The sequence below is a fragment of the Lagenorhynchus albirostris genome, chromosome 19 (genome assembly GCF_949774975.1).
Source record: "Lagenorhynchus albirostris chromosome 19, mLagAlb1.1, whole genome shotgun sequence".
Lineage (NCBI taxonomy): Eukaryota > Metazoa > Chordata > Mammalia > Artiodactyla > Delphinidae > Lagenorhynchus > Lagenorhynchus albirostris.
The window spans coordinates 43,716,589-43,728,260 of NC_083113.1; the positions used below are offsets into that span (position 1 = coordinate 43,716,589).

General features: G+C 52.2%; 1 protein-coding gene across 3 annotated transcripts in view; it reads left to right on the plus strand.

The window, feature by feature from the left end:
- Positions 1–7,001, plus strand: part of WWP2 (WW domain containing E3 ubiquitin protein ligase 2) — a 145,827-nt gene extending 138,826 nt beyond the window's left edge. For all 3 annotated transcript variants that reach the window (XM_060130350.1, XM_060130352.1, XM_060130353.1), the window contains 7 exons: positions 1,119–1,252; positions 1,522–1,662; positions 2,358–2,478; positions 2,816–2,920; positions 4,338–4,434; positions 4,613–4,685; positions 5,165–7,001. In XM_060130350.1, coding sequence (XP_059986333.1) covers positions 1,119–1,252; positions 1,522–1,662; positions 2,358–2,478; positions 2,816–2,920; positions 4,338–4,434; positions 4,613–4,685; positions 5,165–5,264 — 771 coding nt within the window. In that variant the 3' untranslated portion in view covers positions 5,265–7,001. The remainder of the gene's footprint in view (positions 1–1,118; positions 1,253–1,521; positions 1,663–2,357; positions 2,479–2,815; positions 2,921–4,337; positions 4,435–4,612; positions 4,686–5,164) is intronic.
- Positions 7,002–11,672: the final 4,671 nt, after the last annotated feature.

Consider the following 11,672-nt stretch of genomic DNA (forward strand, 5'->3'; position numbering starts at 1 on the left):
AAAGCTAGCGAGAGTTCTGGAAATAGTTCAGAGCTCTCTCAGTGGCCACCCCAGGGTGCTGAGAAGGTTTTCGTGTTGACTTGTGTAGGATTTGTCAAGCGAAAGCCCAGCGTCCCTGGATCAAAGTCTTCACTTAACATTCAGCGCTTGCCCTGTTGGGGGTGGGGCATGACGGGCACAGCCCACCTGCTGCCTGTCTCTGGGTGTTGCCACAAGCTGGGTGGCAGCGTTTGGGAATGTCCGACTGAGACTCAGGCCTTCTGGAAGGGGATTTGGAATCTACACTAGCTGAGAATAGAACCCTAGTAGACCGGTTGGTGCAAGATGTAGGAGGCATCTGTCAGGAGGAGGGCAAAGTAGGGAAGGGGGAGTTAGGTATTTGTATTTATGTAGGAATAGGAGCACAGTGTGAATATTGTTGAGTGTCCTGTTGAGTGTCTCACGAGCATCAAGAACCAGGATGGAGACGGGAGCCCGTGAGGGCCACGGTCCCGCTGCCGCATTTGGTAGTTTGAGAGGTTTCACTGCTAGCTTTCCTTCACTTCTTCCCCTGACCTCCCGAGTGAGTGTCTGCCCCGCTTCCCTCTCAGGAGGACCCAAGAGCCCATGACTAAATATGTCCCTTCCCTTTGTCTGGAAGTTCTTGGCCAAGGTGCTGGGCTCAGGAAGTGGGCACATTCTTCCCCGGTCTAGAGACCCGCCTGGCCCTGCAGCGGACAGGACAGACCAGTAAAACCCTAGACTATTACTCACCACTGGCCCGCCAGCAGCCGCGTCTGCATTATTTTTGGCTGCCTCCGCTGCCCAGCTCAGAGCAGCAGTGAGTCAGGGCCACCACCTGGAGCTGTGCTGAATGAGTCGTCTCTGTACGCCTGGGGGCAGATCTCTGCTAGAGCAGGGAGCCGGCAGGCAGGCAGTGGGCCAGAGGTGAGTTCCTGAGCGGCCAGCTCTGCTCATCGCCGAGGTTTGCAGGTGGGGCCAAGAGTGCTGCAGACTTTGCCTTCAGGCCCCTGGGGCGGCCGGATGCTCAGGAGGGCAGGTTGCAGTAGCTGGGCAGTAGCTGATATGGGGCATCCTCGGAAAACCAGATCTCTCTGCCATGTCTCTTCCTTCCTCAGGCTCTGTACCATGGAAAGTTCATCGATACAGGCTTCACCCTCCCTTTCTACAAGCGGATGCTAAACAAGAGACCAACCCTGAAAGACCTGGAATCCATCGACCCCGAATTCTACAAATCTATCATCTGGATCAAGTGGGTCCCCTCCATCGCCCTGTGCTGGGAGAAGAGGGAGTTTCAGGGTGGGTCATAGTGCGGGTGGATGCACAGCTTCTAGGTCCCCCTGCAGGGCAGCTCTGGAATTCTCTCCTTGCATCAGGGAGATGTCCCGTGACGCCTTTCTGGGTTCTAGGCCACCTGTGAGTCCTCGCGTCCCACGGGCACTAAAAGTGAGTGATGCAGCAGGAGGGAGGGAAGACCCTTCTAAGACAGACATCTTCCCTCTTGGTCTCTCGTGCCCCCAGAGAGAACAATCTGGAAGAGTGCGGCTTAGAGCTGTACTTCATCCAGGACATGGAGATCCTGGGCAAGGTGACAACCCATGAGCTGAAGGAAGGTGGTGAGAGCATCCGAGTGACAGAGGAGAACAAGGAAGAGTACATCATGTGAGTTTCAAGCACTGGGGAGCCAGGGGCCTGGATAAAGGGGAGCAGAGACACAGCTGGCTGCAGAGAAAGGGTCTCCCGCTCTTATCCTGGGGCACCCTCTTCAGCCAGGCCCCTACGCGTGGCCCCTGGGTCACGAGGGATGGAAAGAACCTCTCACTTTGCCTTGACCTCAGATGGCTGCCATGGCCAGCCACGTGCTGAGCAGAGCCGGGGCAGCCAGAGCCCGAGGCCCTGTGTGCCAACTCCCGGGTGCCCTTTGTTCCCGAGTGGTAGACTTCAAGACCGCGAGGCTGAATTTCTTTGAAGAGGCATAAAGCTTCGGCGCATCCCCCTTCTTCCTCCTAACTCACAGGGTGTCTGCGTCCTGCCCGCTTAAACCCACTCTCGCACGTGAGGTTGTGCATGAATGTGCCCATTTCTTCAGGTCCCTTGGTCTCGTCTTTTAACCTCCACTCGTCTGAGGTTCAGTCAGCAGTGGTGAGAGGAGCAGAAGGGGGGGATTTCGAAGATTCAAGTGTTGCCGGGTTACTCTGAGGTTTTAAAGGCTGTGCTCTTGGGGCCGGCCGCAGCCTGGGAGTCCCGCCTGCCCGAGGTCAACTCTCAGCTGCCGATAGCAGCCCCCTGGCAGGCCCTGGCGGTGGCCTCCTAGGCAGTGCATCTTGGGCTCCTCCGACGGCCGGTCTTGGTTTCAGGCTGCTGACTGACTGGCGTTTCACCCGAGGCGTGGAAGAGCAGACCAAGGCCTTCCTGGATGGCTTCAACGAGGTGGCCCCCCTGGAGTGGTTGCGCTACTTTGACGAGAAAGAGCTGGAGGTGAGGGCTGAGGTTGTTGGGACCCTGAACCCCTGCCCCTGGGGCTGCCCTGCCTTTTGATAGCCTCGCCGCGCACCCACAGCGACTCACCAGTAAAGCCCTGCGCTCTCCCAGGACGGTGGCAGCGGGCGAATAACATGGACTTGGGTCTCGCACCTGCCCTCACCTGGGCCCTTGTCTGCAGGGGGTCCACGTGTTACCCATACTATTAAAACTGCCCGCAGAAATAGTTGAAGATGTGTGGGATGCTTTCATCTGCCAGGGAGTGGATGAGGCACAGCGCACCATGGGGAAAGGGCTGGCGCCGGGTGCCTGACACCCTCTCTGTCCACCGCAGCTGATGCTGTGCGGCATGCAGGAGATAGACATGAGCGACTGGCAGAAGAACACTATCTACCGGCACTATACCAAGAACAGCAAGCAGATCCAGTGGTTCTGGCAGGTGGGTACTGGGTCTGGTCCCTGCAGTCAGGGTGAGGGTCTGGGCAGGGATGTTTGAGCCGTCCCCACAGAAAGCGAGACCTGATTCGACCCCAAGCTTGAGGACGCTTGTGTTATCACCTCCCTCGTCTTTGACACTCTCCTCTCCTCCCCCAACTTGCAAAAGGAGATGAAAAACCCAACCTTGGGACAAAAGGAGCTGTTGCAGCTGGGTCGTGGCCACTGCATTTGACAGGAGGTGTCAGCGGTGGGCCAGCTCCCAATGCTGGTGTGTGTGTGTGTGGACGGGGGGTGGTTTAGGCAGGAGGGAGAGCTCTCATGGGTCGCGTGGTCTCCTTCCAGCCAGGTGGGGTGGGAAAGCCTGGGCTTGCTCCAGAGAAACTGAAAGAGCTTGATGTCCTGGATACAGTGAATCGATTCCTTTATATGAGTGGGTCTTGTCGTTGTTGTCCTTTTGAAGTATAGCATACATAAAAAAGAATGAGCGTATATAGGTTTTCTATGGAGGTAAAATTCACATACCATAAAACTTCACCATGTTAATTTAAGCATTTTAAGGTATACAGTTCAGTGGCTTTTACAGTGGCTTTTGACAACGTTGTGGAACCATCACCACTATCAAATTCCAGCACATTTCATCTCCCTTAAAAAGAAACCTCATACAGGGAATTCCCTGGCAGTCCAGTGGTTAGGACTCCGAGCTCTCACTGCCGAGGGCCCAGATGAGGGCTCTGGTTCAATCCCTGGTTGGGGAACTAAGATCCCACAAGCCATGCAGTACAGCCAAAAAAAAAGAAACAAACCTCATACCTATTAAGCAGTCAGTCTCATCCTTAGCATTTTTTTTAATTAATTAATTATTTTTTGGGTGCATTGGGTCTTTGTTGCTGCGTGCAGACTTTTCGCTAGTTGCAGTGAGTGGGGGCTACTCTTTGTTTGGTGTGCGGGCTTCTCTTGTTGTGGAGCACAGGCTCTAGGCGCGCGGGCTTCAGAGTTACGGTGTGTGGACTCAGTAGTTGTGGCACACGGGCTTAGCTGCTCCATGGCGTGTGGCATCCTCCCGGACCAGGGCTCGCACCCGTGTCCCCTGCATTGGCAGGCGGATTCTTAACCACTGAGCCACCAGGGAAGACCCTTAGTGTGTTTTTAGAAGTGGAACTTGCATGGAAAGGAGACTACCTGACCTGGGGTGTCCCTGAGACCAAGAGATGTCACATAGATTGGTGGGAATGGTCTATGAGCACAGCCTCTTAGAGCAGCTTTGGGGTTTTCCAGGTACTGGCTGTCACCTTCCCACCCAGCCTGGGCTCCATGTTCTCAGCCCTAAAGAGGCGCCCTGGCTGACTGGAGAGTTACATGTCAGGGCAAAGTGCTGGGCCATGGGGGCCCTGACTCTGCCTTGGCTTGCGGGGTTCCAGGTGGTGAAGGAGATGGACAACGAGAAGAGAATCCGGCTGCTGCAGTTTGTCACTGGGACCTGCCGCCTGCCTGTTGGGGGATTCACTGAACTCATTGGTATGTCTTCACTTGCCCTGCTTGCACCCTTGGGTGGAGAGGAGGACAGCTCAAAGCGGGAGCAGAACCTAGTGTCTTCCCTGGAAGCAAGTCAGGGGAAGGGGGCTGAACCATCTGTGGTGGAGTCGGAGGGTCGGACCATCCTGTTATATACAATATGTTTTTCTTTGGGTAACAGGTAGCAATGGACCACAGAAGTTTTGCATTGACAAGGTTGGCAAGGAAACCTGGCTGCCCAGAAGCCACACCTGGTGAGTGTGCTGGTTTTGGTGGGAGGTGGCCAGAACCTGAGACCCGATGAGCCACTGAGGGCAGCCCTGTGGGCAAGGTGGCTTCGGGGCCTTGACCCAGGCAACTTGTGTGTAGTTCTGGGGTTTGGGGAGGAGGGGCTTCTGGGCCTGGGCCTCTGATCTTTTGGGAATTGTGACAGCAGTTATGTGCCCTGACGGCAGTACCGGATATGAAATACTGAAACACTGTTATTCCAGTCAGCAAAGAGCTGCTGTCCTGAGTCCCCCCTGCCTGTGGTTCCCCATTTCCCTTGCAGCCCTGCCTCCTCTGACCCCTTCATGGTCCAGGGACACAGCACAGCCTTCAGGGACCCTGTTCTGGCGTCTGGCTGGCTGGCATTGTGGTCGAGCCACAGTCTGGGAACTCTTTTGACCCCACGCTGTGGCTGTTAGAGCTCTGACCTCCCTGTGCTGACTGCCCTGCTCTCCTTTCTCAACAGTTTCAACCGGCTGGATCTGCCACCATACAAGAGCTACGAACAGCTGAAGGAGAAGCTGCTGTATGCTGTCGAGGAGACCGAGGGCTTTGGACAGGAGTAACTCAGGCTGCCCCTTCCCACGCCCCCAGCACATATGTAGTCTTGAGTCCTGCCTGCCCGAGAAGCTGCTGGCCGCACAGCCCGGGAGGCCCCTGTGGATGGTGGCCCTGCATAGGACCACACTGTCATCAGGCTGGTGGCAGCAGAGCCTGACCTCAAGAGGCCCTGCCCACCCCACCCTCCTACCCACTGGTGGCAGTCTGGAATAAAGCCCCCATGTCACTCTTGGCCCCATCAACCATTGCAAAGTCTGGAGGGCTGACCCTGTCTGTAGAGCTCACCCTCCTTCTCCCCTGAGACCAATCCTAGGTGTGTGTGAGTGTGCAAGGTGGGGCGCACCATGCCGCAGCCCTAGGCCTCATGGGCTTGTTAGGTGAGAAGGAGACCGACCACTTGGGGTAGGTGTTCCGGGCTAACAAAGCCCACGGTCTTTGTCAGTAAAAGAGGTTCTGTTTTGTATAGAACTTTTCCAGTGATCTGTATAAATGAAGGTCTGAGGGAGCGGAGCTCCAGATCAAGGTCACCGCTCGTCCCTCGCTAGCCGTCTCCAGCTGCAGAGGCTGAGCAGCATGGCCCCTCCCTCCACTCATTGCTGGCCAGTTGGTTCTTTCCAGCAGACAAAGGGTCGTACCAGCTGCTTGGGTGTTGCGGATGGAAACGGCAAACCCCCTCAGACTTTCTTTTCCCATTTACATACACTTGAAACATTTTGTGTGTAGGGCTGCTTTGTGCTCTGTTGTTGGTATGCTGCTGTCACTACTTCCTGTCAAGGAGCTGGTGCGCCAGGCATGGCTGGGACCCTGAGGGACCCAGCACTGTTGGTCCAAGAATTTCCCAAACAGCTGCTCCCCTTAGGAACCTGCTTAGCAGTTCTACGAGCTCAGGCAGGCCTGACCCGGCGGCTCAGCTTCCCAGCAGCCTTGTCTCCGACCCTTGACAGAGAGGGAAGGGGGTTGTTGTCCTGAGTGGCACCCCGACCTCTCCGCCTCCAGTAGACAACTCCCTTTGCTAGATGGGGTGATGGGGCACGTGGGGCTGACCTGCCAAGCCCCCGGACCTCCAGGCGGCACATGCGTCTGGGTTGAGAATGAAGTGCACCTCAGCTACTGTAGAGTGTGTTCACTCTGCCTAGAAGTGCAGCTTTACCTGCACAGAGGAAACGATGCTCTTGGAAGCCAGCAGAAGGGCCCTGAGCTGCTGCCCGCTGTCTGACTTGATTGCTGGAGCTCCTGCCAGCCTCTGCCGTGGGCATCCCGCTGTGTGTTGAGATCTTCCGGGCGAATACTCTCCTCTAGGATGCTGGAGTGGTGATTGTGCTGGGCCCCCATGCAGGCCCTCATACTGGCTACGTGGTCTTCTGAGGACAGTCGCGTGCTCCCAGGTCCTCGTCCTTCCCCCTGGCCTATGTTGGCTCTGGTGTGTGCTGATTCGGGTGGCTCAGCTCACTGCAGCCCAACCTTTCTTCTTCCCTCGAATCGTTGGCAGTGCTTCCCTGCGGTGTCTCACCATGTTGGGGGTTGGGGTGCAAAGCTGCCTTGCGGGGTTTGGGAGCCTCAGGCTCATGCGCGTGCAGAGTGTTGTCATGTGGGTGTGGGTGTGTACATACGTGTATATAACTGAGGTGTCTGTACGGAATGCCCTTTGGTAGCTCTGAGTTGGTCACCAGATTGTTTTGTAATGCCCACCCCCTTGCCTTGGTATTGCCAGTTTCTTGTGCAATAAACAGTCAGCAGCTGTGGGTGGTGTTGGCGTGGATGTGTCCAAAATTACTGTCCTCCAGACAAAAGGCCTCTAGGCCCCACAGACCCTCTAGGTCCAGACAGGGGCGGACGTTCCATGACCTTGCTGGTTTTGAGAATTGTCTGTGTCATTAACCAAGACAGCCACACTTCTGGTGGGTGGCTGAGTCCTCGTCAGGGGATCACAGGCTTCAGCCCTCGGTCAGTTGCCTCACAGCACCCTTTTGGCCTGGGTTTCTTTGAGCAGTTGCTGTGGAGCCAACAGCTGAGCCTGCAGGTTGGACCGGCTTCAGGAACCGGCTCCTGGGGACAGTGTTCTGGGCAATCATTCATTCGAGAAACATTACCTGGGGTTTCTTGAGTTCCATGATCATAGAGGGACCCCCTGATCTTGAGCTCATCATGGTCAGACAAGGGCTTGCTGCCCACTTTTTTGAACACCTGAAGGTCCAGATAGGACCCATCAGTGCAGTCTTGATGCTTTTGACATGGAAATGACTTGGTTGTGGATCAGGCCTTGCTCTCACCGGGCTTCTTCCCGAGGGAGGCAGAGGTGGCAGAGCATCTCCTCCCTGGAGTTCATCAGCTGAACTCACTACCCTCAGCACCAAAGCTATACTTTGAGGAAATTATCGACAAAAGTCCACACGTTATACAGACGTCTCATAATAAATTCCAATAAGACATCTCTAGTTGAAATTGTTCTCCCCGCTCTTATCCCCAGAAGTAACTGCTGTTCAGTTTGCTGTCCTTCCAGACTATTTTTGTGTGTATAAATCTTATGTACATATAATTTTAAAATGTACTAAAAATGAGATCTTACACATATTGAGCAACTCATCTCATTAAATGAGATATTAATAGGGACACCTTCCCATGTTCGTCAACATAGGTCCAGTGAATTCTTTAGTGTGTGATAGCCCATGTCATGGCTGTCCTGTAACACAACCATCTTTGTCCTAACGGGCATTGTATTTGTGTCCAACAGTTTGCTGGTTGAGGCTCTTGGTCAGGTCTTGTGCACCGATGCTGCTCTTCTGGGAGGGGGCAGTCCTGGAGTTGGACGGTTGACTATGCACCTTTATTTTTATTTCAAAGTTGTAAAAACGGTTTAGAAGTCCAAGACAGGAAGGGTCCACAGTGAAAGCCCCCCTCTTTTGTTCCTCAGGCATTCTGATCACCTTCTAGAGGCGACTGTTGTTGCTGGTTTCTTTCGGATCCCTCCAGATAGACTTTAAAATCCCAACAGATTCTACTCAATTGCCCTTCAAAAAGGTTCTTGTTTTACCAGCCTTAGCATTGGGCAGGACCCCTTGCCTCCCCACTCTGCGAACTGGATCTATGAGCTTCACTGTCTGTTCTTCCAGCTCTTTTTACACTTTTCCATCTCCTAACTCTGGGCATCTGCCCTTTTGCTTTTACATGATCATAGTGTTGTTTTTTTTTTTTTTTTTAAAAAAACCATTTATGTTCTATTTTGTAACCATAATGAAGTCTGTACTTTTCTAAAGGTTTATTCAAAAAACTGAAAAGCAAGAAAACTGTTTATATCACTATGATGATCTAAATGCTGTTTACTCCAGAACAAAATGGTATAATGTAGTACAACTATTTCTCCCTCATACAGCTCTTTCACCCTAGGGATTCTAATTACTGATCCTTGTTTTTACTATATCCTCATTTTTTTTTTCTTACTCTTAAGTGTTTCAAGTTAAATTAGACAAGCAGGAAGACTCCCTACCTCTACACGCTGTAGTAAGTTCCTGATAAAATTAGCCAAAGCTACAAATTATTTTGGAACTGAAGAGCAGATATGACTCCCTTTGTCACCCAAGGTCCCCAGTGGGGCTCAAGACTTTATGTAAGGTGGGACCTCACTGGATCTGGAAAGCGCAGCTGTTGCTACCCCATTGCCCTTCTATATTGGGGCTCACATCATCCTTCTGGAAAAACTTAGGCTAAAGATCTACGTGCTTCCGTTCAGAGGAATGCTTACAAATAGCAGGTACTTCTTGATCTTCAGCTGAACTTGGCAACAACAAGGCCCCAGCCTCATCTTGGGGAAAAAAATTGAGTCAGTGCCCAAAGTTATTACCTCTGCTCAATTTCCCTACACTCTCCCCCATGAGTCTAGTTTTAAATACCCTTTTCTCCACGTCCCTCTGATTCTGAGGTTGGTTTAAGTTTCATAGTCACTTTCAAGGTCACTTTCCTGTGGTCCATGCTGCACGAGTCAAGCACCAATCAGCTGACTCAGATCGGAGCATGTGACTTGACTTTGGCACATTTTCTGTTTTTTGTACCTTCTGAATGTCATCATGGACTCAGGGCCTCACTCCAACTCAGCTGGTCCCAGTGACAATGATCATTGTTTTCTTTTTGATGCTTGTCACAGTTTTGGCCCCTTCAACTCGACTCTCTTGTCACCTCTCCAGATATACTTGACGGTCTCCATGACATCTAGTCCCAACACTAGTTCTCTTGCCCAAACACAGAATCAACTACTCCACTAGGAGCCCTGGTTCTTTTTGGTGTAAAATAGTACTAGAAACCAAAATGTGGGGTTCCATCAAGATGGTACCATGAACTCATGACTTGATCAGCTTCTCGGCTCCAAACGTATAATGTAAAAAGGGAACACAAAATATAAAAAGACAGAAAAAAAGGCTGGTTCAAAAACAAGATAAATAAGCCCATGGGTTATAAATAAAACAAAAATGCAGAACGTTGGGCAAGATCGAACTGTGGGTCGGCTGCACCTAGAGCCTGGCAGTGGTGGCTGAGAGTTCAGCGGAGATGGGCACCAGTTGTGTACCTGGCTGTGGCTTTGAGAAAGATGGAGGCCCAAGGAGGCAAACTCGTTAAGCCAAACCATCCCACTTGTTCCGGCCTGGATCTGTGACATTCCTATGTCCCCCCCAGGCCAGGGCCCCAAACTGCCATTCAAAGACCAGACTCTGGAATGGATGGTCAGCAGGACAGGATGTGGCAGCTGCAAAACCATTCGACAGGAAAAAGCGAGCGCAGATGGAGAAGGAGGAAAAGAGTAACCCCTTACTCAAAATGTTTGGCCCCCTATTTCAGAGAAAGACATTCATGAGTGGTCTCTCGCCTGCTAGTCTCTGCTGTGAGGGTATTGGGTGGCAAGTGGGCTTTTTCATGGGGCCCTAAATATCACTGTGCAGGGGTCTTTTCTCTGGGGTGATCAGTTTCTCCAGAGATGAGTCCTCTGCTCCCCACCTGAGTGGGAGACTGTACCTGAGCCAGGTAACCTGCCTGTAGGCTTCCTGGGAACAAGGAACAGGAAGGAGCCGGGGCTCTCGGAGTCCTGGCCACTGACCTGACCTTTTCTCTCCCCCTGGCCCTCTGCTCTGATTCGGGTCCCTGAGCCTGGGGCTACACTTGCCCCCTGGTCTTCTGCCGCTGGCAGAGGGGAGGTAGCCAAGCTGTATGGGGCTTCATGGGGACCTGTATCCCACCCTTCTGTGTAGAAACTTTTACCTACCCCAGTTTCTGGTCCCCTCCTGCCTTCCTGTTGCCCTTACGTACTGAGTCTGTGTGAGGACTCGCTCATTTTCTGTCTGCATCTCCCTCTGCAGTGTCTTAGGTTAAGACTTCTCCTTGGTTGGTTACACTCCACCTTTGAACACTTTGTTAAACAACCTTGTCCACTGCTGAATCCTCTTATGTTCTCTTTGCCTTTGTGGATTAAGACTTTCACAAAGCTTTCTTCACTGTGGTTTTGGTGAGGCTGGAGAGGGAGAGGAGATGCTTCATCTGCTATCTGTCTCAGTTAGCTTCCTTTCCTTTCTATAGGTCTGCCTGTGGGCAGCTTGCAGCTGTGCAGAGAGGTCCCAAAGCGGGCTTGGCTGTTTCATTATATAGAATTTCGACTAAGCTGTCGTGTTTACCCCCATGGCACTAACTCTGATCTTAGGCCTGAGCCTTTCCCCGCTCAGAACCCTTTTGGCTAAGCTCCTTCCACATGAATTTGAAGCTGAGGCTCCTGCTGCCCGGCCGCTGCTCCTGCTTTCCTCTTTCCAGAAATGTGTCGAATTCCCTTGTCCACCTCACAGATGCTACCTCTTAACTTGGGCCAAATGGCAAGGGTAAAATGGGAAATCTTTGACATTCATTCACTCTCATTTTAGTGGGGTCTTGGGAGGGAGAAAGGATAAATACATGTCAGAACTGATTTTTGCTAATCAGCCACGATTTTGCACCTCACCTCTTAGGAGCACTGACTTGGTTCCTAACTCTAGGGATTTTGTTTTGTTTTGGTTTGTTATCCTAAAGCCACTGGGAGCAATAGGTAGTCCTGCATATAAACGAGGAATGTTTTACTTCTATATTTTCTATAACATTATCTTTATTCTAAGGCTCTCATTAGGCACTGAAATTAAAAATGAAAAACCCACTGTAGTAGATTGTGGATTACCCTGGTGAATTCTTGTTTTTATCTGTAGGAGGCAGGCTTCTTAGGTGGCCCCCCATGACCCCCTCCTGGTATGCACACCCTTGTGGTACAAGCCCCTCCCCTTGAGTGGGAGTGGTCTAGAGACTTGCTTCTAACCAATAGAATATGGTAAAGGTGACGGGCTCTCTCTTCCTGCGATTAATTTACAAAGGGTTTGGATCTACTTCTTGCTAGCTGACTCTCCACTGCCTTC